This window comes from Oryzias latipes, chromosome 3, assembly GCF_053564925.1.
Source record: "Oryzias latipes strain Hd-rR chromosome 3, Olatipes_Hd-rR_3.1".
NCBI lineage: Eukaryota > Metazoa > Chordata > Actinopteri > Beloniformes > Adrianichthyidae > Oryzias > Oryzias latipes.
The window spans coordinates 28157234-28180966 of NC_136239.1; the positions used below are offsets into that span (position 1 = coordinate 28157234).

At 40.0% G+C, this 23733-nt stretch overlaps 2 protein-coding genes and 1 long non-coding RNA gene across 5 annotated transcripts; 2 read left to right on the top strand and 1 right to left on the bottom strand.

Annotated features, from left to right (window-relative positions):
• The first annotated feature begins 6862 nt into the window (after positions 1–6862).
• Positions 6863–9954, top strand: LOC105357343 (uncharacterized). Its single transcript, XR_911314.4, has 3 exons — positions 6863–7014; positions 7891–7976; positions 8576–9954. It is a non-coding gene; the product is annotated as an uncharacterized LOC105357343 (long non-coding RNA).
• A 2322-nt stretch (positions 9955–12276) lies between these two features.
• mis12 (MIS12 kinetochore complex component) lies at positions 12277–13680 on the bottom strand. Its single transcript, XM_004067247.5, has 2 exons — positions 13268–13680; positions 12277–13117 (listed from the first exon to the last, which is right to left on the bottom strand). The coding sequence occupies exons 1-2, from the start codon at positions 13637–13639 to the stop codon at positions 12854–12856; spliced, it is 636 nt and encodes a 211-aa protein (XP_004067295.1). The 5' UTR covers positions 13640–13680; the 3' UTR covers positions 12277–12853.
• A 1157-nt stretch (positions 13681–14837) lies between these two features.
• Positions 14838–23330, top strand: ppm1g (protein phosphatase, Mg2+/Mn2+ dependent, 1G). Of its 3 annotated transcripts, none has more exons than XM_004067369.5 (14): positions 14838–15038; positions 15315–15445; positions 16401–16470; positions 16688–16773; positions 16881–17010; positions 17263–17374; positions 17501–17700; positions 17854–18032; positions 18114–18242; positions 19486–19588; positions 20988–21119; positions 21218–21347; positions 21442–21541; positions 21631–23330. In XM_004067369.5, the coding sequence occupies exons 2-14, from the start codon at positions 15335–15337 to the stop codon at positions 21817–21819; spliced, it is 1671 nt and encodes a 556-aa protein (XP_004067417.1). In that variant the 5' UTR covers positions 14838–15038; positions 15315–15334; the 3' UTR covers positions 21820–23330. The 3 variants fall into 3 exon arrangements, with proteins under 3 accessions (XP_004067417.1, XP_011490570.1, XP_023809309.1); XM_011492268.4 differs by having other exon boundaries at positions 14854–15038; positions 15312–15445; XM_023953541.2 differs by having other exon boundaries at positions 14937–15112.
• The last annotated feature ends 403 nt before the right edge of the window (positions 23331–23733 follow it).

Genomic DNA, 23733 nt, shown 5'->3' on the forward strand with positions numbered 1-23733 from the left:
GGGCTAACACAAAAGACACGCCCACTGCATCATGGGAAAGGGTGGCAGAGGAAGCAGATGTTGTGACAGAGGACACACAGGAGGGGATGGAGAGATAGAAAGATGGCAGATGTCTCTGTATCTCCCTCTCAGGAGTCTGATTGTATTCAGCTCTTCAGAAGCAGGTGAGATGTGGCTTTACCTGATGTCTGTAGATTGATGCCCCTTTATTCAATAACCCCCAGTTCTCTCAATTTACTGTTTCTTTTTAGTTTAACCTGAAATGTCCTGAAAAAACACTTAAACATGTGATCAGACACTACACAGCAAAAGACTAAAATCTGCACAATCACTTAAGTTGTGTCAGTACACAATTTATTGTTGTGTAAGTACACGATTAACGTAAATGAAATGATCTGGTTTCAATCTAAAAGTTACAACCAATCAGGTCCAGATTTGATGGATCCTGGACCGCCGAGAAACACACAATTAAGGTTTAAAGGAAAAACAAATGTGTGGATGACACAAGATAGATTTGTGTGTGTGTGTGTACATATGTGTGTGTTCCTGCCTCAGGAATCAAACACAATGCAGCAGCAACAGCTGAAGCCACTTCTTGAAGACAAACAAATTATTACTTCTGGTACACCGACCGAAATGGGCCTATAGAGCCTCAAACACAACAACTAAAGTCCAAAATACAATAAGACAAAACAACTGATAAATATTTTTAAAATACAAAGCTAATATTGATAACGTTTAATTTATGAATTGAAAAAATAGCATAAAAACACAAAAGATGAATACATTGCTCAAATGTAATGCAGAAAAACAAAAAGCTGCACCTTTTGATGTTTGAAAACAGAAGTGCATCTTTTTTGCTTATTTATTTATTCATTTTTTTGTTATCTCTAGAATTTGTTCTCTGAGTTCCTAGTTGCCATTATTTGTGTTCTCCGTGTCTATCAGTCTACATTGCCTTACTATGTTGATTTAATTCAGTTATGTCGTTTTACGTTTACACACCACTAATACTTGGGCCGTCAGTTCATGGGAAGGTGCTGCTTTCATCAATGTGGCCATTCATGATGGCCAGACAAATTAGACAGCAAATTCCCACAGTAATACTTGCCAATTCATTCCACGAAGACAAAAGAGAGAACAGCTGATGGGAACAAATCTTCTCGTGTTCACTCACAACGCCACGAGGGAGCAGTCATCACTTAATGAAAAAGGCAATTGAGAGGTCATTAGGTTGGCAGATTTGATGGACAAAAATTTGGGTTGCCAAGTCTGATCCGCTGAGACGAGAGGAGTGGTGGAGATTCGGCAAAGTGTGTTATGGGATATATCTGTGATTAAGAGCTGAGTGTGTGTGTGCGCATGTGTGTGCGTATGGTCTTTGTTTTCATGTGTTTGGCATGTATGTGTGGGAATGGACCCTGTTCTGACTTGTTGATTAATGGCTAGTGTGTGTATGTGTGAAAATTCTCCTAGTCCTGTTTCCATGCTAATGAGCAGTGGCAGATGGGAGAGAGCAGGCTGGACCAACAATGAACAAACGCACCAGCAGCCCTAAAACTAAACATGAGCAAACATTGTGTCTTATATGGTGCACTTCCTTTGGGATTAATACTCTGTTATCTCAAGATATCTATGAATAATTAATACTTTTTTGTAAAAAAAAAAAAAAAAAGGTGTTTTGGATGTTTTGAAATGTGTCATACAATATATACAATCACGTATCATGGGTATACACTAATGGCGTCCTACATAGTTTCCTCTCCTCTTCATCATACAATAATAATACAGTTTTGTGATAATTATGGTGAGTATTGTCAAATGTTGCACACTTGCTTCTTTCAAAGTCTGATCATCTTTTGATCCATTGTAAGTGTTCCTAGTGGTCTTTTAATTATGATTAGTTGATTTTTAGCCAACCTTTTTTTAAACTGTTTTCTAGGACATTCTGCAGAGCAGCAGTAGTTCATTAGAAATTCACCTCTGAGTGGTGGGCGGGACTGTGGGTACAGTGTAACCCTGCTCTCCCACTAGGTTACAGCCCCTTACAACCCCGGCCTGACATTATCAGTGCAACAAAAATGGCAAGCGACATTGAAAACGAGGACGTACATGGATCTATTTGTCTGCAGGTGGATGCATCAGGATGGAGAAACAAGGAGCTTGTGGCCCGCTAACTGTCCCACCAACAGTACATCACTGCTACTGTCTTTTTTTCCACCTGCATTTTGTCTGCCACTGATTTATAACCATTTGAATAAAGAAATACTCAGAAATCCAATTTTAAACTAAATTTTCTTCATATATGTCCTCTATCATCAGAAAAATGCCACCAATACATTAGTTTGATATGAGTTGTGGGTCTTTAAAGCTTTACAATTGTCACTAGTATTTCTTTAAAAGCTTTGCTTTACATGGGGTTTCATGCTTGGGATGTTATTAAATTCAGTTTTTTTCCAGTATTATTTAAAAGAAAAAGAAAAGAAAATTAATATATTTACAAAATTATCTCTTTGTAAAATAAAACATAATGACTCAAGAACTGAGCCCTGGGGTATTCCCTGTGATCTTGTCTCATTTATATAAAAATACGCTTTCTAGTTTCCTAGTGGCTTTTTATCCAATAAAGCAAAATCTCTCATAAACCACATTTACTAAGTAAGATTAATTTGGAATCTGATTTATTTTATGTCCATGCAGAACGTGACCTATAATAAGTTTGTAAATAATTTCAGTTCCTGTGAGCCTTAAACAGATCAATCTTAGAAGAATCAGACTATCAACATGTCACAAAAGATAGGCAAGTCATGCAATTTATATAAGTGAATTTTTTGACCAAACCCTTTTTGACAGGCTATGGTCTGTATGACTGGTTTATAGATTACAGGCTGTAACAAAAGCTCAAGGTTGCCATCAATAACAAGGGCTTTAGGACAGATGCACAGACATCCTTTGAAAGACCAAAACTGTGCAAACAGTCTGCACTGACAACACATTTTCAAGTAATGGCTAGAGAAAACACTTTCAGGCTCCATGGTATTGTCTCTTTTCTTGAAGTTTTGAAGACTTTCACATTGAATTACAGCTCTCACAGCAATCTCGCTCTGTATTTGACATTCACAGATGACTAACAAGTGAGTTTGTGACGCTTGCGGACAGATAAAACTCAGATGAACTTGCTGAACTAGCAGTAAAAGCCGTTAGCTGTAATGTTTCCCTGTTGGAAAAAGTTTCCTGTCTAATCATGGGATTCAGCTCCACAAGAGGTTTGGCTTTTACAAAGAAAAATACAAATAAAATGAAACAGTTTGAAGAAAAAAAGGCATGGGGCTTGTCATAATTCATCATAACTCTGATCACGTTTTCATAAAAAAAGGATTTGCGTTTTGATTCATTCCTGTAGATTCATTTCAGTCTGTGTGTCAGAGCAGCGTGTGCTGATCGGTTTGCTTTTATGTGTCAGCCATGAGTGGTGGTCCAACCTTTTAGACAAATATAAACACTTCCCCTCTGTGACTCCAGATAAAAGTGGCCCTGATTAGAGACAAGGCTCTGTGTGAGGGTGTGTGTGTGTTTGTCGGGGAGCTCCTCTGTCATGCAGGCTCGTGGCATCAACATCACAGGAAGCTTAGCCTGCTTCCTGCCAAGAACCTTTTTTTTTCATTCTCACTTTTCCACATTCCTCTTCTTTGACTCTCTAAATGAATGGCAAATAGCGTCTTTTTTATATTTTTATGAGTGTTAAGCTTGTTTGACCTTTTGTCTGTTTTTGAAGTGGCATAAATGTCAGCCAACATACAGCAAAAAGTGGGGGGAAAAAGAGCCCTTTAGGACTGACTGGGCTCTGAGACAAAAATTTTGGGTTATGGTGGAGGACTGCTGACAAGGAGATCCTTAGTCTAAGAAAAACAAATCATGAACACAAATGCAGAATAAGCTGTAAACCAAACCAGTCCACATCCCTTTTAAGCATGTTTAGTACTTTAAAACATTTCAGATGTTCAGATTCTTATCCAACATGCAAGTCCAGCAGGCATCTAATTGGTCCAAGATTCATGTAGCAACACTACAGCTCTGAAAACCCAGCAGATCTGTGGTCGCAGGACCCTGAACATTTGTCAGAATTTGGAAAACAGACAGTTTTACCCACTCAACAGTGAATATTGAACGTGCATTGAGAGCGAGAGAGACAGAGGCTCCTAAAGAAATACATTCAGTGCTGCTGCACTATCTGTGAACAGGAAACTGATTCCCAGCAAGAGGAAGTAACTTCATGGAGAGAGGAAGTGTTTGCCAGCATCCGCCCTCTGTCTACTAGATGGGGAAGGAAGAAGGGACAGGGGCAGCTGGGGGAAGAGGAAAAAGTGAAATAAAAAGATGTCTTAGAGAGCATGAGAGGGTGTGAAAAGGACTCACGAGCAATCCTGTAAAAAAAAAAAAGAATCCATCCTCCTTTCTGCTGATCACTTATTCACACTTAGTTACAGGTCAGTACATAACTGCAGTGACTGCACTTTAAAAATGGATTACAATATATCAGGAATGGGGACTTGGAGATTGGTTGCACATAAGGCTTTAGAGGGCTGTGAAACTTTATATAAGACTTCTGCAGAACCTTGTTTGTTTCCCATTTTAAGCCTCACCTTAAGAGCTGACATGACATATTGGTCCTGTTTTCTTGTTGTGATGTTACATTTGGGGCAGTGTAGAAACAGTAATGCCCACATTGACATAAAGACTTAAAAAACTCGAGCAAACAGAGAAAGAAAGAAAGTCTGTAATTTGGGTTCTGCTCTGGAGCCACTAGAGCTGATTGTTCAAAGAAGGAACCTCTTTGAGATAAAATCTTTTATGGAAAAACTTCATAACATATAGAAACACAACAACAGAAGGGTTTTAGTCGACTAAAGACTTTTTGAAAATGAGCCACGACAATCTCTAAAGAGGATTGATAAAATATTACTTTATCAAATTTGAATTGATTTTTCATTCATCTTCTAAACCCGTTTTGTCCCTTTCGGGGTTCACAGGGCTGCTGGAGCCTATCCTGAACACTCGTGGGCGAAGGCAGGGGACATCCTGGACATGTCGCCAGTCTGTCGCAGGGCCACACACATCACAGACCCATTCACAATCACATTCACACCTAGGGACAATTTAGCGTCACCAATCAACCTATTTGGCATTTTTTTGGACGGCGGGAGGAAGCCGGAGTCCCCGGAGAAAACTGGCACCTGAACGGGGAGAACATGCAAACTCCACACAGAAAGAATGGAATTTTGAGAAATTGCAACATATGTTTTAAAAACAAAATTAGAGAACTGATTCAAAACTTGAGGATTTCAAATAGGATCAGTTTGGATCTTTTCTCCTCCAAGCTTAATGCATTCGAACCGTTCAGCAAACCAAAGACAGTGTGTGCATTATTTATGGAATAAGAAACAGTTCGCGACACAAAACCCAGAGAGCATAAACCACTAAAGGGTTAGGAAATGGCTCGTTGTAGGGGGGCAGGCATGTCCAAAGTCCGGCTTGTGGGCCAAATGCGGACTGCATTCAGATTTCTACCAGCCCACCGGTTTTTTGAATACATAACATTTTATATGACCCAGGCTTGAATTTGACAAAAAGTGTTTTTTCCAGACAGGTTTTTCTTAATTTCATTTCTGGTCTTCAAATCAGAAAATCCCAGTAATTTTGGTTAAAATGTCTTTGAATATATTTCTGTTCTATTTGAAGGAATGAAAAATACCCCATTAAAAAATATCAAATAGTTCATTTGCTTTTAATGTTATTATGAGGGTTCAACGTGTGGTTGGTCCTCAAACATTTTTATCGCACCAAACCTGGTCCTCTTTGCAAAAAGTTGGCACAGTCAAAGGAAAATCTAAGAGTAAAAAATCTCTTTTATTTATGGACCAAGACTTGATGCTTGTCGTGTCTGGTGCTTTTAAACTCTGTCGTTCTCAATGACTGAGTGGATTAACACTTCTTTGTCATTATTATAACCCAGCTTTGCTAACTGCCCAGACTTGAATCTCCCTTTAACTTTGGTCACATGATCAAAGATGTACAACTGTCTAGACACGGAGGCGACTCAGAGACAGTTAAAGACACTTTGAAATCTGTCTCTTTTCAGAAGTGCGTTAGTGTGCATGCTTTAGGCATTTTGATTTTAATTCATCTTTAGTTGTGGACCACAGTCACTTCCTCAAAAATTAGAAATGAAAAATGACTTCTTATTTTTGCTCAGTACTTTTCAATAAATGGTAAAGTAGTAATCATAGATGTGCAGGTAGGCTTCACCCTTTGGTGCACCATGCAGGGGTCGAGGGAGAGTGCCGAGGTGGTGCATGTGTGAAGTTTTTAACATGTGTCGTCTCAGAGCTCCTCACACTCTTGAAAACTCCCAAGAGAGATTATAAGGGGTGAAAGGGCAGGGGGTCACCACAGTGTGTGTTCGTGTTTTCCTGGTTAGCAGCAGAAAAGCACTTGAGCCCCCCCCCCCCCCAAAAAGAAGAAGCAACTAAGCACACTGTCTGTTTGGAAAATCTTGCATTTTCTTCTCGACAAATTTGGAACTGTCAGGAGTACTCTGTCCAGATGGAAACCTTCAGCTAAATGAAAATATTGAAAACAATGCGGGATTCAAACACATATTTGGCAACTTATGCAGCAAAGGATATGAAACTCATCTTAAGTACAAAGTGTGTATGTGTTTGTGTGTGTGTGTGTGTGTGTGTGTGTGTGTGTGGAGATGGCACTCGATGGACAGATGGTCCTTTGTGACTCCTGACACCTGCCAGCTGCTGCTCTGCTCCTCCTTACCTCTTTTCTTTCCTTCTGCCTCTCATCTCACCTCACTTCTTTGCTTTTTCTCCTCCTCTGTTCTCTCCAGCGCTCCTCTCTTTATCTCCTTTTTGTTCTCTTATTGTAGCTCCCCCTTTTCAGCGCGACAACGTTCAGAGGACAATGCCAGTGGAGTACGAGGAAGGAGGTGTGCTGTATTGATAGGTAAAAACTGACTGTTGACTGCTTTGTCTCCCCACAAAGAAAGAGTGGAGGATTTAGGACATCTGGAAGTTAGTGAAGGTTGAGTGACTGTGGGTGGGGAACATCAAATGACGGCCAATGGCGTTTATCTGGGTCAGACATGTTTTGCATTACGTTTTTGACTTGAAGTTTACTGTAACATTTTAAAGATGACCCAACAGGAGAGTGGAGTTTGGAGCTGCAGAGTGGTCAGAGTGGTGGTGGGACATAGCAAGGACCTCTTTCTGCTAATTCAGACTGACTGCAGCTGATTACAGCAATAAGAAGCAGCTGGATTTGGCAGGCCTTGCATGCTTAACCTGTTTGTTTTTGTAGAAGCCAATAGGTCCTAAAAGATATTCAGCATTGTGTATCCATAAGTCGCTCTAGTGAAAGCCTTTGTCATTGTCAAAAACTCTGTTAGCGACGGGATGTTCCTTTATAATTCAATTATTTCCAAACATTATAGTAGAGTTTGAGCATGAATGTTAGATTTTGACAGATTTCCTCAAACGCTACTCAGTTCTCTTTTTCCTGATTTATTTTACTCCAACTTTAGTCAAACACTTCAACATGAATACTGTAATTTTGAAGAGAGGCAACTCACACTTGAGAACAATTTTTGGATACTCGACACCTCTGACTATGATGTGCTGAATGTAACAAAGTCTTATCCAAGCCATACTGCATGGTAGTATTCCTAAACAGATGGTAGGAATGATAAAGGCTTGTCATCATGGGGGTTTTCTTCAGTTCTCATTGATAGTAACATTTTATCAGAACCAGGGTGAATGGTGGACGTTCAGGCACAGCGGAACCTTTAAAGTCCCACTCCAATCATCTTTTGATCTATTGCAGGGGTGTCTGATTCCAAGCCTCGAGGGCCGGTCTCCAGCTGGTTTTCCAAAAATCCTGCCTTAACTGCTGTTGATGACCTGGATCAGGTGTGTTTAGCTAATAAGGACCTTCAATAGCAGGTTGGTTGGAAAACATGTAGGACACCGGCCCTTGAGGCCTGGAATTGGACACTCCTTGTTTTAGTGTTGTCAGTGGTCTTTAAATTGTGATTATGCTGTTTTTAGCCAGAATTAAAAAAAAAAAGAATTGTGTTAACTTCTAGGACATAGTTTCTGCAGAGCAGCAGTAGTTCAGCAGAAAATTGCCTCTGAGTTGTGGTTTGCAGTGGTAACTTGTACGTCACACTTGCAAGCTTATTTAAACAAAAAATTTTGTCTGCTCCTGATTCACAGCAATTTGAATAAAGAAATATTCAGGAATGCAATTAGAAGCTTTATTTTCTTTGTAAATGTCCTCCATCATAAGGAAAAAAAGGCCACAAGAACATATTAAAAACAAAAAAAAACACAATTTTCACTGGAGTTGGTCTTTAAACCAAAAAAGATCCCCAATGTCCTGAGCCTTTTCCCCTCTTTTTTAAAATATATTTACTAAAGTTATCACATGTAAAAGATGGTAAAAACAATCTAAAATGAGTACATACACATATTTCTAATAAAAAATGTTGTTTGTAATTTCAAAACAGGAAGAAAAGCCAGACCCTGTGGGAAATAATAAGATGTACAACAAATAACAGGTGGGAAACAAAAAAAGCACATCAATCAGTCTGGAAAGCCTCTACTTTAAAGCCTTGGGAGTCTGGTGAACCAAGGAGGGGGCCATCGAAATCAAATGGAAAAATCTGGGAACATTGAAGAACCTTCCAATGAGAGGCTGGAATGACTCGGAGAGCACAGCAACGGCAACTCATCCGGAGATCCTGAAAAAATCCAGATCAACGTGAGAGCTCCACGTCTGACTTTTCTTAGCTACCAGGATTTTTACTAAGAAAGAGGGTAATATCTTGTCATGAGGGGACTTCCTTGACCGAAGCCAATGCTAACAAAAAAAATTATAATTCAAGGGCTAAATCACTTTCAAAAAAGGGTACCGGCTAACCAACGTGATGGTGGGAGTGTCATGGTCTGGGGTTACCCTGGAGATGAGGACCTGACTGACTGATCATCGCTAATTAAACCACGTTAGCTGTGTTTACGAGTGACCAAGTCACGGTGCACATTTGAAGTATGATTTTGTTGTTGCGTTGACCTTAAACAGCTGTTCATGCTCAAACACTTAAGTGTAGCTGGAATGAAGTCTTGTGTAAAGAATAGGCAAACACTTCTTCACAGTAATGTTAAAGACTCATTACCAAACATTTCAAACACTTGATTGCAACTGTTGCTGCCAAAGACCTCTCCTGAGGTTTAGGCAGCAATTACTTAAATAGGATCAGGTACACTTGGATGAGTGTTCTAGCCTAAAATTGTCATCCTTTTTGTACTAAGTAGGGTTATCTTTGTTTAGTGTTGTAAATGTTTGATGAATGAGGCTGCCATCGCTGCAGTGGATGAAGTATAAATAATGTTTTTTTTAAGATGTTTGTTACAAGGAAACAACCTCATCCCAGGCGTTTGCTTCTTCTTTTCCAACAGTTGTTCCCTTTAAACTCCTCATGTGATCTGATTTGTGCTTAAATACCAAACTTTGGACTCAGTGATGTTCTTGAGCTTGTCATGAAGGCCTTAATTGTTTTTATTTTTACTTCCACGTGGGAGTCTTCGTCCTTCACAAGAAACTTGATGACTCAGTTGAAGCAGACGTGTGTCGATCATGTCTATTTGTATCACTTAGAGTACAGGATGATGCCAATTTTGAATAAGCAAAACCATGTTGATTAGTGTTTATATGCAGTCTTTGTGAGAACAAATTGTACAAACTCTGCAAACATGAGCAAATGTGCAAAGATGCTATTTTTTTCCCTCAAAAGCACACAGGAAAAAAACTTCCCAGTGTCAAAATCACTGCAAAAAAATGTTACCAGCATCACGACAGAGGCCCGCAATAAACATGTGACCACGTGAATGACTGGCAAAATGAATGGCTCTGCTCCAAACTGGTGACATCACTGTAACCTACACTCGTTTAAAGCAGGAAACACAGTTCTGCTGGACTGTATTGGTTTCCCTGCTGGGTGACACGTGGGTTTAAATAAAGTCAGAATCCAGAGTGGCTCTTTCACAGCCTGAGAAAACAATCCTGCCGGCCTTCTCGCCTGTCACTCTCACCTCCTCTCCTCTCTGTCTCTATGTGGGACATTTAGTCAGGGGACAGCTGGCTGGCTGAGAGTGGACATATATCTGTGAGCGTGTGTGTAGGTATCCAAGTCTGTGTTTCTGTGTGCCTCCTGCTTTCATTGTGTGATCCTGAGGGGTCAGGGGTCAAGCTGTGGTTCACAGAGAGCTACGCTGTTCCCCTCCCAACAGGAAGGAGGGCAGTGTCCATATGCTGTCTTCACTCACACACAAACGTGGATTCACACGCTCTGGAGAATTTCACTCCCAACAGGTACTAACGGGCGGACACACTCCTACTACTGCAGATCTGCTGGCTTTTTATTCTGAAACATCTGCAGAAACACTTTTTCCCCCGCAAAAAAATCATTTCCCATTAAGCAATTACATTGTAACACATCATTTAGTTTGACAGTTTTAGCTAAAACTTTTAAGGCACAAATCTAGAAGAAGGTGACAGATTTGGCTTAAAACAAACTGCAGGTCAATGAGACCTTTGCAACATTTAGAGGATGTCCTTTTTTCTCTCTTCCGAATCAGGTAATCAAAGTATATTCTTTTAAAATGCTGCTAAAACAAAACAAAACAAACAGTAGTAACAACATTTCAGAGAAGCAAAGACTTGCAGGTTATCAAGACCACAAAAAAAACCACACAAAATAAAACAATGCTGTAAGAAATGCTTAAAATTGTGAAGTTCTAAAGCGTATTTTCTGAAAAGGTTCTGCTTGAGATCCTATTGTCCCATTCCTCCAATATAAACACTTTTTGCTTTTTAAACTGGTTCACTGACGTGCGTTTGGCACCACCTCCTGCTCATTAAACGCTCATTTTCTGTTTCTTTTTCCCCTCACTGGGCTTCAAACATAAACTTGAAGTGTGAGCAGAAGCGCTGCATGCAGCTGGGTCCTGTTAGTTTATGACATCTTTTACATGTTTCAAACTCACAAACACACACATATAGCCTGGGATGCCAGGCCTTCAACACAACTTCAGCCTGGCTCTGACTCTGACAGCAGCAATCGTCTTTTTCAGAAACATTTTAAGACTCTTATCAACTCAGACCACAAATTAAAAAAAAAAAGGAATTGATATTAGAAAAAGATTTGAAAAGATTTCCTCAGCTTTAGAGACATTTGTATTTCAAATTATTTCATAAATGGGGACTTTTTGTGACGGTTAAAATTAAGAACTGGCTGCTCAGCGAACAAGTTTCTCTGTAAAAGACTCCACCCTCCAAATCTGGAGGCCTTGTTCAAGGGGAAAAAAGCAAATAATAAAATGTGAGGCACAGTTGTATCAGTAATGTTTTATTAAATCAGAAATGAGGAATTAGTGTACTGAATCCATAAATTAATGATAATTTATCTAAAATAAAGATACAGAAGCTAAACTTGACAGTCGGAAGGAAGAAAACCAGAGGAAATTATCTTACCTCTTCATTTGGATCATTCTTTCAGAAAGAAGAGAATCAAAAGATTTTGGAAGTCTGTTTCATATACTACAGAAAGTAAATATCCTGCTTCAGACTCAAGTATTCTTATAGTATCAAAATGATTTTACTCTAAGAATTTTAAAAGAAAAAACATTAAAAATCAATTTAGTTCAGTCTGTATAGCCCTTAAGGTGAGCGTGCAAAGGTAGTGAATTGTGATTATGATATGCAAATGCTGCCCCCTACTGGTTAGAATGAAAAACCAGTTTGTACAAACAAATTTTAAGACTCAACTCAATTTTAACATAATTTTAACAACAAAATACAAATCAAACCGAAAACTGTTGAAAACAAAACAGTTTATTTAGATCTGTGGATTAAAAAGCCAATTTTTTGAGAAAAGCAGAGCTGTGGAAATGTTTAACAGTGTGTAATGTTCCTGGGCACTTTAACGTTGGGAGTTGGGTCATCTAGACCCACTAGACAGTGCGCTGAACCTTTTTTCTTCAATGATTTGTGATCTTCACTGGTGTCCATGGATTACATGAAATCTTTCCACCTTTGTCATGGTAGGGAGAACACGTCAATGTAAGGGTGGGGTCATCTAAGATAGCACAAGGGTTAATAGAAATCACTTATGCTAGGTAGCAGAAAGTAATGAAAAAACAATCACCCAACTTATGTTTGTACATTAGAAACATTTAATGACAAATACATTGTTTAGGACAAATATTTTGAATAGAATCAAAATATATCACCATGAAAATGTCTAAAATGTAAGCTTTTTCAGAAAGAAAATAAGTATAATTATACTTATTATTTATATATTTGGTGAGTTAAAGAATTGAAACCCATAATTTTCTTCAATGGCAGAAAATCACTTTTCTATAGTAAATATTACTGCACAGTTAAATATATTTCGCACCTGTCAAATGTTTAGATGTTTTTATTTTTCACTTCCTCTGGGGTTTCAAGTACAGAACTCCATAGGTGATGTTTACATGTATATAGCGCCATCTGCTGGAGGCCACCTTAATCCTGACATTGTAAAATATTTATCCACTTACATTTATTTAGCCATCCCCAAACTTTATACATCAAGATAAAAAAAACAACACATTTATATACACAAAACAAATTTATGATTTAATTGACAGTTAAAAAAAGGAAAAAAATGAAGAAAAGACAAATTGTTTACAAAAATGCATCCAGGAGGTTGTTTATTTACAGTTGTCACATGAGCCTAATGTGAACTTTAGCTCAACACCTGGATTTTTTTGATGACCTTCTGTAGTTTGTTGACCGACTCCATCACCAGACGAAAGCTTTCCTGAAAGTTCCCGTTACCTTCCTTGGCCCAGGCCGCCTGGAGCTCCTGGATCCACGACAAGGTGCTTTCCAGGTGTTTCTGCGCCTCCTTCTGCTCCTCCAGCTCAGCCTGCAGGGCCTGTCTGGCGCACACCTCTGCCTCGTAGGCTTTGTGGAGATCAGTCAGTGTGGACTCCAACTTCAGAATGTCCTGCAAAAGGGTCAATAGTCAAATGTAGCATTTATTTTCCTTCATCATCATGCTAGTTTCTCATAAATCGGAAGGAGACTAGCGTCAAATTAAGATACAGGTATTTCAAACGCAGAGATAAAACCATAAATCATGTACTTCTTCACCCACCTGGAAGTCATGGGGATAGTTTTTGTGCGGTTGGTCCTCTGGTAGAAGAACATTCGGAGGAACAGTGAAGCACTTGTTCATCAGAAGAGCTTCCATCCGCTCAAACAGCTGTTTGAAGCGCTCGTCGAGGAACTGCTGCAGTTTACGGTTGCACTCTCGGGCCTGGACCCGGAGCGCCTCCTCCTCAGGCCCGGTCGAGTCTCCTTTACTCAGCTGCCTGACGCAAACTTTCTCCACCACGAGTAAAATCTCATAGAGACTGTCCTGGAATGCGCTGAAGATACGAAGCATGCATGTCTGTGGGGTAAAACCGAAAAACTGAGTTTCGTAAAGTTTTAAAGACGAAGAAGAATGGCTCTCTTCCCGCGCCATGTTCAACTCTTCTTATTTTGTGTCTTAATTCAGAGCACTTACAACCGAGTACCGCCACCTGGTGGTGTAAAGCAATTACTGCATCATACAAATTAAAATGAAATGGTCTTTAACATACTTTGCATTCCAAATACATGTAAGATGGTGCTGTTGACAAAATCTAAAAATGAAGTAATGTTTCTTTCTCAACGTAAATACTTAAACAAAGAAAAAAATTGATGCCAATTTAAAAAAAGTAAAGCACAACAGCATCTTGTAATTGGCAACAACAGTCGAAAAAACTCTAGAACTCTCAAAAAAATCATATGTACATCCAAGTCTGCCAGATGAATTGTAAAGTCTAATGGCTGATGGCAGGAATGACTTCCTGTATCGTTCTCTGGCACAGCGGGGGTGTAAGGCTAACGCTGAAACTGCTTCTCAGATTGTCCACCTCCCTGAAGAGGGGATGGATGGTCCCCAGTTTAGCCAGTAGTCTGTCCCCCACTACCTCCTCCAGATTGGCAGGCTTTGAGCCAATAACAGACCCTGCTTTTCTAATGAGTTTATTCAGTCTGTTGACGCCCTTGGTTTTGATGCCAGCACCCCAGCACACTGCAGCAAAGAAGATGGTGCTCGTCATGACAGACTGGTAGAACATGTGGAGCATCCTACTGCAAACATTGAAGGACCTGAGTCTCCTCAGGAAGTAAAGTCTGCTCGTGCCCTTCTTGTAAACCGCCTCAGTGTTAGTGGAACAGTCCAGTTTATCGTCCAGATGTACACCCAGGAATTTGTAGGACGAGACAATTTCCACATCCGTCCCACCGATACAGACTGGGGAGGGCGGAGGCTTTCTCCTGCTAAAGTCAATCACCATCTCTTTTTGTCTTGGCCACGTTCAGCTGCAGGTAATTTTCCCCAGACCACCTGACGAAACGCTCCATGAGGCTCCTGTACTCCTGTTCCCGTTCAATAATAATAATGATAATAATATAATATTTTAAACCAACGCCAAGGAATATCTTTATTCTTAAGTGTTGCTGTGAATGCACGAGTCGAAAAAAACATAGCAGATCAATAGTATTTATTTATTCATTTATATCCGATCATACCGTATTGTTGCAGGGTTTTCCGGTTAATTTTATTAAAAAAATTAGATTTTGTTTTTTTAATTATTATTTCCCAGACTTGTTTCTTTTCTTCTCCACTACGTCGTTCCATTAGGTGGCGGTAGTGAGCCTTCACATATCTTTAGGCACAACAGTAAACCAGTAAAGAAGAAATCAAAGGAGAAGCAGAAGAAGAAAAATTAAAAGCAGCCGGAGAGGAGAAGATATCGGCTTTTGCACGTGCAGTCATCTTTATGTGATTCTGTCTCCTGGAGCTGTAATACTCGCATCTTGCTCAGCTAGAACATGTAAGTGGGCCGCCTGGGTAAAAGGGATTGGGAATTTCTACAGCTGCGCAGCCGCTGGCCTGACAGGGGCAGAGGTTAGTGGTCGAAGTTGAGCCGGGTTAGCGGCTGTTAGCATCACGTTAGCTCGAGGCTGCGTCTACTTTTTGTTGTGCCATGGCTAACGTTAGCTGGCTAGCATCTGGGATACGCGAAGCTTGTAAAACGTCAGGAATGTGACCATAACCCACAGAGAGACGCGTGTAACTTTAATGATGTCGTGTGTTTTTCTTTCAGCAGAAAAGGCTAAGACGAGCAGCATGGGGGCATATCTATCGCAGCCTAACACCACCAAGACCTCCTCCGATGGCGGCAACAGCAAAATGAGTTACGGCTTCTCTGCCATGCAAGGGTGGCGGGTCTCTATGGAGGTTAGAAGAAAATTTTATTACTGCAAAAAACATGAGGGGGGGAAAAAAGCTATGTTTATTTAGTTAATTCTCGTAACGAGGTGAGGGGAGTTTCCCTGAACGTCTGTTGCCGGTGTGGATCCAGAAACCAGAATTATTTTAGCCTTCAAATAGGTTTATGTGCAGTCTGTGAGAAATTGAAACTTTTCAGAGGTAAAATATCATTTAATCTGGAGTAGAAAAATGCTTGTCAGCAACTCAATCTCCAATCTAAATTAAAGATATTAAACAGGCATCAGTAACTAATTTCCTGATACTGGATTGAACTGGACTGTAGTTTCTGTCTTGATTGTTTCCTGTTTACATTCACAGTGGTTCCTGGATTCCATGTTTGAAGACCCAATCTGATGAAAACTGTGTTTTTAACATGTTCTCGTGGCATTGTACTAAAGATTAGGCTTAAAATTGCATTGCTGAGTTGTTCAATATTCCCATCAAATGCTGTTAGGGGAAAAAGTTGTAGGTGTGACGTAGAAGCTACTACGGCAAGCCACAAACTCCCCCTGCTCTGTCATTCATCCACTTGCAGACAAATAGATCCATGTAAGATTTCGTTTTCCTCTTCGAGCTGACATCTGGCTAAAAATTATACGGCTTGACAGCTCCAATTTGCTCACTGTTGTTACACCATTAATTTTAAATCAGGGGTAGTTGGCTACAGCGAGAAAGTGTACACAAAGGGATGATGGGAAATTAAGACAGGCTTACTCCGCACCAACAGTCCCCTCCACAACTCTGAGGCGAATTTCTAATGAACTACTACTGCTCTTCAGAAACTATGTTCTGGAAAACGACAGGTTTTTTTGAGGTTTGCCTAAAATCAGCATAATCAAAATTAAAAGACCACTGGAATTGCTTTGAAAACAGATCAAAATTTGATCAGTCAGACTTTAACTTGCTAATCTGTCTATTGCAGGATGCCCACAACTGCATTCCAGACTTTGATGTGGACACAGCCATGTTTTCCGTGTATGATGGACATGGAGGTAAAGTGCAGTTCACTCTTTTTATTTGTCTGCAGTGGACCACTGATTCTTTGCTAAAATCTTGTCTTTTTAAATAAAGGTGTACATTAACATTGTTGTTTTCTTGTTTCCGGTTTTGTTTTTTGTACAGCTATATGTGTACACACACATACCAACCTTTTGATGTTTTTTTTATTATTTACTTATTATTAAATAAGCCTTCTCTGTTCTTGCTTAGGTGAAGAAGTGGCTCTGTACTGTTCTAAGTACCTGCCTGACATAATCAAAGAACAGAAGACCTACAAAGACGGTAAACTACAGAAGGTGAAAAGCTCCAGAGTGGACATAGTTCTAAATTTTGGCAATATTTTTTTTTTAGGAGATCATCGGCTTGCTTCACATGTCTTACACTGCTGAACTGTTATTTCCAGGCACTGGAGGATGCATTTTTGGCCATTGACGGCAGGATTACCACAGCGGATGTCATCAAAGAGCTGGTGCAGATTTCTGGACGACTCAGGGAGGACCCACCTGCTGAAAAGGTTGCAGAAGAAGATGACTGTGAGTTCAGCCCTAATTTTACTTATTCATGTGATTTACAGTCTTGTATAAAAGTACAGAGTAAATTAAGAGAAATAAAACATTGTGTTGTCCATAATTACAAAAAATAATGCTTACAAGTTTAGTTGGAAATGATGTTAAATTAAAAATAAACACAGGATATAGTATATAATTGAAATCATAGATATATTATATTTGGTTATACTATTGTGGATTGTGGCGATGACCACAGTTTGGATATTTTGTCTTCAGTGGACACAGAGGAAGCTGCTTTGCTGCACGAGGAGGCCACCATGACGATTGAGGAGCTGCTGGTCCGATACGGACAAAATCTCAATGCTCTGAAACATGCTGCGGCCATCAGGTAAAAGGTCACTTTGTCCCTGCATGGACCAACACTCCTGCAGCATTTTAAATGTGGACGCCCCTGAAATGTAGCAGCTCTCTGTCTGTTATCCTTTGCTTTATAACATCGGCTTTGATTCTTTAGTGCGGCAGCTAAGAAGGGCTCCAGTGGGGATGCCGAGGGCTCAGGACAAAAAGAAGGTGAGGAGAAGGAAAAGAAAGACACACTCAATGGAGAAGTGGAGGAGGAGAGCGATAAAAAGGAGAAAGAGGGAGATGGAGTGACACGAGGGGCGAAGCTGCGAGCCTGTCGGAGAACTGCAGGAGGTGAAGGGAATAGTGCAGGTACAAACATAACCTCTGTGGTATTTGAATGTTTCAAGTTTTTGATCATGTTTGCTTATAGATCTAAAAGAGGAACACCCCACTCGCCAAAAAACTTGTAACGCATTATGAAGGCTTTTCTGTTGGTTGGTTTGTTTTCCCCCTCTGTGATAGCTGCCACTGGCAAGTCTGGAAAATCTAATGGAGAAGAGAAGGGCGGTAAAACCGAGGGAGACGCAGGTCCTTCCTGCTCCTCTGCATCCTCAAAGACTTCTGGAGATTCCAAGTCGAGGTTTTTCGATGATAGTGAAGAATCTGAGGAGGGAGAGGAGGAAGACGGCAGCGACGAGGAGGTGAGAGCTGCTGACGAGAATAGATTTAGCCTGTGAAAGTTCCCGCTACTTGACTGTTAAACATTCTTTTTTTTATCTCAGGATGGGAGTGAAGAAGAAGAGGGTGACAGCAGTGAGTTAGAGGAAGAAGATACTGAGGAGGGAGAGGAAGACACTGAGGATGAGGAGGAGGAGGAGATGTGTCTGCCTGGGATGGACGGTAAAGAAGAGGTTGGTGTCTGGATGGACTTTTACAGCTGCTCCAAATAGATGCATAGCAGAGGATGGAAAGCAGGATTTCCAAATTACAAAAAGCTAATAAAATACACGAGAAGCAAATAAAAACTTGAATTAAAAAGCCTTTTTTTCAAGAAGAGAAGCCTCAAGTTGAGCTTTAAAACAGTTTTGGTCTGAAATCATAATCAGCTCTGGAGGAAAGTTATTCCATAACTGAGAGCTGATGAAGAAAAACGTACGGTCATGATCTGAGCACATCAAGCAGATGCTGGAGACGAGCCTTTAGAACGGCTATGAACAGTTAAGCTTTTAACACCAGAGATGTCACCAGTGAGAGCAAGATGACACGCTTTGAACTGCCAGACCGCTGCAGCCATTTATGCATTTAGCATAATTGTCATTTTGATAACCACACAGCTGCTTTTCTCCACCTAAGAACGTGCTGGAATTACACTAATTGCATAATTGAAGAGTCAAAGTAGTTTAAAGAATGTAAGCACTGGAGTTAAAGTTTTGGTGTTAAAGGGTTAAAAAAATCTTGTTACGTTAGCTAGAGGGACACTGAAGAGCTTTCAAAATAAACAAGAAAAGTCTAAAGCAAACTCTAAAACTGACAGTCTAGTGAGCTGATGACTGGAGTGAGATGCGCTCTTCTCGATTAACGGCGGTGCTGCTGCATTCTGGACGAAGTGCAGGCGATTAGGTGAACGTTGAGTCACAGTTCCAAAAGGAAATACCAAAGTTAATGATGGTATTGATTGCTGTTTCAAGATCACTGTAGCTTAGTAAAGGATTAGCTTGAAAAAGGATCAAGTGATAAAAGCTCATTTTCGCAACATGGCTTTTAAAAGCATCAAAGAAAACCTCAAGATCTCTAACGGCAGCCGTGGAGGTCAACAAATGTTTTGAATCGCATTTCAACTGGCTTTCAATGGTTTTTCTATTGATGCACAAAGATATGGCATATACTGGAGGTTTAGTAATAAAATAATTGGTGTTTTTATTGTTTTTGTTTGTTTTTCTTTGGCAATATTTGACAAAGAAGACAATTTATCTTTTATTATAATTGAAGTGACGAATAACAAACGGGTCACTGACCTCTGATGTCTGTAACCTTAATGCCATAGATGAATGAAGCTGTCGACCTGTTTCTTGGCATAATGCATATCAAGTAAGTGTACGTGTACCTGCTTGCAGTGAACTATCGGTTTAAATCAAATGGGTCTTGTGCTTCCAGCCCGGCTCAGACAGCGGCACCACGGCTGTAGTGGCTCTGATCCGAGGGAAGCAGCTGATTGTGGCCAACGCCGGAGACTCTCGCTGCGTGGTGTCTGAGCGTGGTGAGTCTGAACAAATGCTTTTTCAGCCTGAGACCAGATGAGGTGTCACATTTGTGTCTTGTGATTATGAAGCATCTTGAAATATAATTGTTTTCTTTCTTTACAAATTGGAATGGTCATAAAAGCTCTATGAGCATTTAAGCTTTCTGCGGGTTTAAGTCCGATCTGGCCAATGGCAACTTTGTCTTGCTTGATTTAACCCCTATAATAATGATATCTTCCAGAATGGGATATAGGATAAAAGCAAACCTTATCCTACAGTTAATCCTGAAATCTTTCACGTTTTTGTTAAAAATGCTTTTAAAAAAGCAGCTTTTTTTTCATGTACGTTTTTTCTCTTCTAGTAAACATTTATGTAACTTTTTATTTAAAAAGAAACGGAGTCATTAAATAGAGCAACGTTAGGCCTATATTTTCATCTGTATAAACAACATCAAGCAGCATTTTATACAGCAGTGATAAACTCAAGTTTTCTTGTGTGACTATCAGTTTTATCTTTTTGGCCTGTAGAAATCATGGCCCATTCTTCTCTACAACATTCCTTCAGGTTTTTTCCAGGTTTGCAGATGTTTAAAAGATGCATGAAGAACTCAAGGGGGAAAAGTTACAGTTCTAAAAGTTTTTCCTCCAAACTCAAAAAGTTTGCATGGAGATGTATGAATGCAAGCGGACTCATTCCTTAGGCTTAGATCATCATATGTTACACTGCAGCCTGCCTGACACGGGTAATAGCTGCTCATGTGATTCCTTGTTATCTTAATAACAATGACGCGTGCCATAAACATTGAATAAAAAAGAACCACATTGAATTTTAAATAGCTTTACAGCATTTTTAGTGGCGTTGAGAAAGAGATAAAGTTACTTCAATGATCTCAAACTGGGAAATTCACCCGGTGCCGTAGTGAGAAAAAATAACCAAAGGGGAATTTTTCCATAGAAAAAAGGAAACAAGGCTGTAAATCTTTCCTCTTTCAAGAACCTTTTCTCCCCTTTGATCCTTAAGCACTATTTTTTTTTTAAAGTTTCTTTGCAATTGTGCTGTAAATAAACATAAAGATTTCACAGATATTAGGATGAAGGCTAAACTACTGCTTCCTTCACCTGCTTATCATAGACCTAAGAGTAATTGTCTGAACCCTGAAGGGTAAATCTTTTGGAAGCCATAAGATAAACTTTTTTATTGGCCTTTTATGGTTTAATAGTTAAATCTACAAGGATAGCAGCGTTTGCACATGACAGGAGGAACCTAAAGTGACATTTTGTTGCTTTTTTTCTCACAACAGCCAGTTTAAGGTTCTGATTCCTGGCTTGCAGTCACTGTGATGTGTTTCAACTCATCTTTTAAGGCTTTTCAGGTCGCTGACATGAATTGAAAGCCGTTGGTTCTGCTCTACTGCAGGCAAAGCCGTCGACATGTCATACGACCACAAGCCAGAGGATGAGCTGGAACTGGCTCGCATCAAAAACGCTGGAGGAAAGGTCACCATGGATGGACGAGTCAACGGAGGGCTGAACCTCTCCAGAGCCATCGGTGGGTGACCTGAACTTTTCTAAAAGGGTTATAAATCTGGATTAAACTTGAACCGTGTCATCTGGAATGACAAACCTGCCGTGAACCCCGATTCTCAGGTGACCACTTCTACAAGAGAAACGACGCTCTGCCCCCAGAGGAGCAAATGATTTCTGCCATGCCGGATGTTAAAGTTCTGACTCTGAACGAGGATCATGACTTCATGGTTATTGCCTGCGATGGAATCTGGTGAGACGGGACAGCTGATTCCAATCACTTTTTTAAAAAATCTATAAAAGAAGCCGGAATACAGTCCATAAACTGCTGGTTGTTGTGCTTATAGGAATGTTTTAAGCAGTCAGGAGGTGGTGGACTTCATCAGTGAGAGGCTCAAGCCAGACGAGGGTGGTGAAGTTAGACCTCTTTCATCTATAGTGGAAGAGGTGAGACCCCAAAAAAGGTTTTTGCACCCAAGACTTCTATGGCTTCATTATATTTGATTTGAAATGTTTTTGGGGTTTTTTGTACGCAGCTGTTGGACCATTGTTTGGCTCCCGACACATCTGGAGACGGTACAGGATGTGACAACATGACCTGCATCATTGTCACATTCCAGCCACACCCCACTCAGTCGGAGGACACAAAGAAGAGGAAGATTCAGGAGGAGGCGGAAGAGACGGACAAGAACGACAATAATGGCAAAAAGGCAAAAATTGATTAAAGAAGGAGTGAACCTTTCCCAGATGGGATACTGTGTCCCACATTGCTCTAGATACTCCAGAGACGCATTCTGTCCAAATTTAAACCCTTACCTCATAAACAAAGTGTCACCCTGAAGCAGGCATCACAAGGACTGGATGTGTTCGAAGGTCCACTGATCTCGGATCATTTCTATAGTTCTTTGTGTTCTGTTCTTGGTGATTTTTTTTCGACGATAATTCAACCCTCTGTCATTTTTGCTAGGCCTAAACGGGGGGATAAAAAGCTGTACAAATTTTAAGCTTAAAAAAACGGAAAATCATATTTGCTGCCTTGATAAAAAGCACTGCAGTTTCCATTCATTAGTCACTAAAAGGCAACAGGAGGAAGCAGCAATCATTTGGAATAATTACAGTCATGCATTGCACTCTGATTCAGTCCTTTTCCACTCGGCAGCTTCCATTTGTTTTGACAAAAGCTTGAAAATAGTTGGTATTTAGCAGTTAGACACGCTCACCGTTGTGGCTTTCCAGCATAAAACGTGCACATTTACGCCACAAAATGTCAGAATGCTCTGGGTGGGTTGTGCCAAGAACAGGCACCTCTTAAAGGTAACCGAGGATGAAGTGGATCAAATATGAGATGTTACAGCTGGAGTAACCCTATATGGAGCTTCTTAGGGCAGAGAGAGCAGACTGTGTGGTATTACTCCACAAGTGTTGGTACTGCGTTTCAGGCTCCACTGCTGAACTCGCCGCCTGAGTAGGTTCACGTCTCTTACTTGTCACCAGGGGGCTGAAGTTGATGGATTTGGGGTGCCGGTCCGGATGTGCTAGCTCTTCATAAGCAATGCTGTTGTGTGTTTTTTCTTCTCATCCCATACAAGCTCTTTCCTGCTATTCTTTCTTTGTTCATTCCTCAAGTGTGTGTTCTTTTGATCAGTGTAAATTTCCTATATGTGAATCCAGTTTCACTAGTGGGATATGAAGCTTTTAATGATCCACAAATGAGTGTCTGCAGGACGCTCCGCACACCGGTCCCTGCTCCAATGCCTTTTTTAAAATTATCTTTAGGATAAGTTTTAAGGGAAGACTGTTTCCACTTTCTTTAGTTCCACTTTTGTTGAATCAGACCTGTAACCGATTTAGAGGGAGGAGCTTTTTTTTTTGTTTTTTTTTGTCTTTGTGAGCACATTCTGAGAACGCCTTGAAGCTGGACTGGACTGTGGATGAAAACAATGCACAAGGTTATTTTTCTGAGGGGAAAAACTATTTGTGGTTAAGAGAACCAGTGTGAGTGTTAAGTTCTTTTCTAATTTTATTTACAGAAGTCTCATTTAAATAATTGTGACTGTAAGTTTCTAGTGTACCTTCTTGTCAACATGCCATTTCTTTCTGTAAATAGATTTTTCAATTCTTGTAATTGGGGGGAGAAATTGCATTTTCTTTGTGAGTCAATGTGACATTTTGGTGCATACTCTTTTGACAGCAGTAAGTACATACAAAATACATTTTCTAAATAATTTGAAGTTCATTCATCCGAGTTGTCTTTATTTGTGACTTTTATTCAATGGCACAGCAGTATTTTGTTTTTTCATTTTTGTAAAATGGTTATTTGCTGCGCACAAATTAGCATTTTATTTTGTACACATAAACAAGCATTTTATTATTTTGAGGAAAAGAACGTTGTGTGGGACAATAATTAGCCTTTTGTAGGCATAAGTATTTAATTAGTACTTTTTAGGGAATAAATTAGCATTTTGTGGCCACAAATAAGCATTTTGGGCAAATTCGTTTTTTTTTTATTCACAAGTGAGCATTCTGAGCCCCTCAGCATTTTGTGTGCATCAATTTGTGTTTTATTAGTATTTCGAGCGAATAAATTAGCATTTTGTGTGCACAAATTAATAGTTCGTGAGCCAGAAATGAGCCTTTTT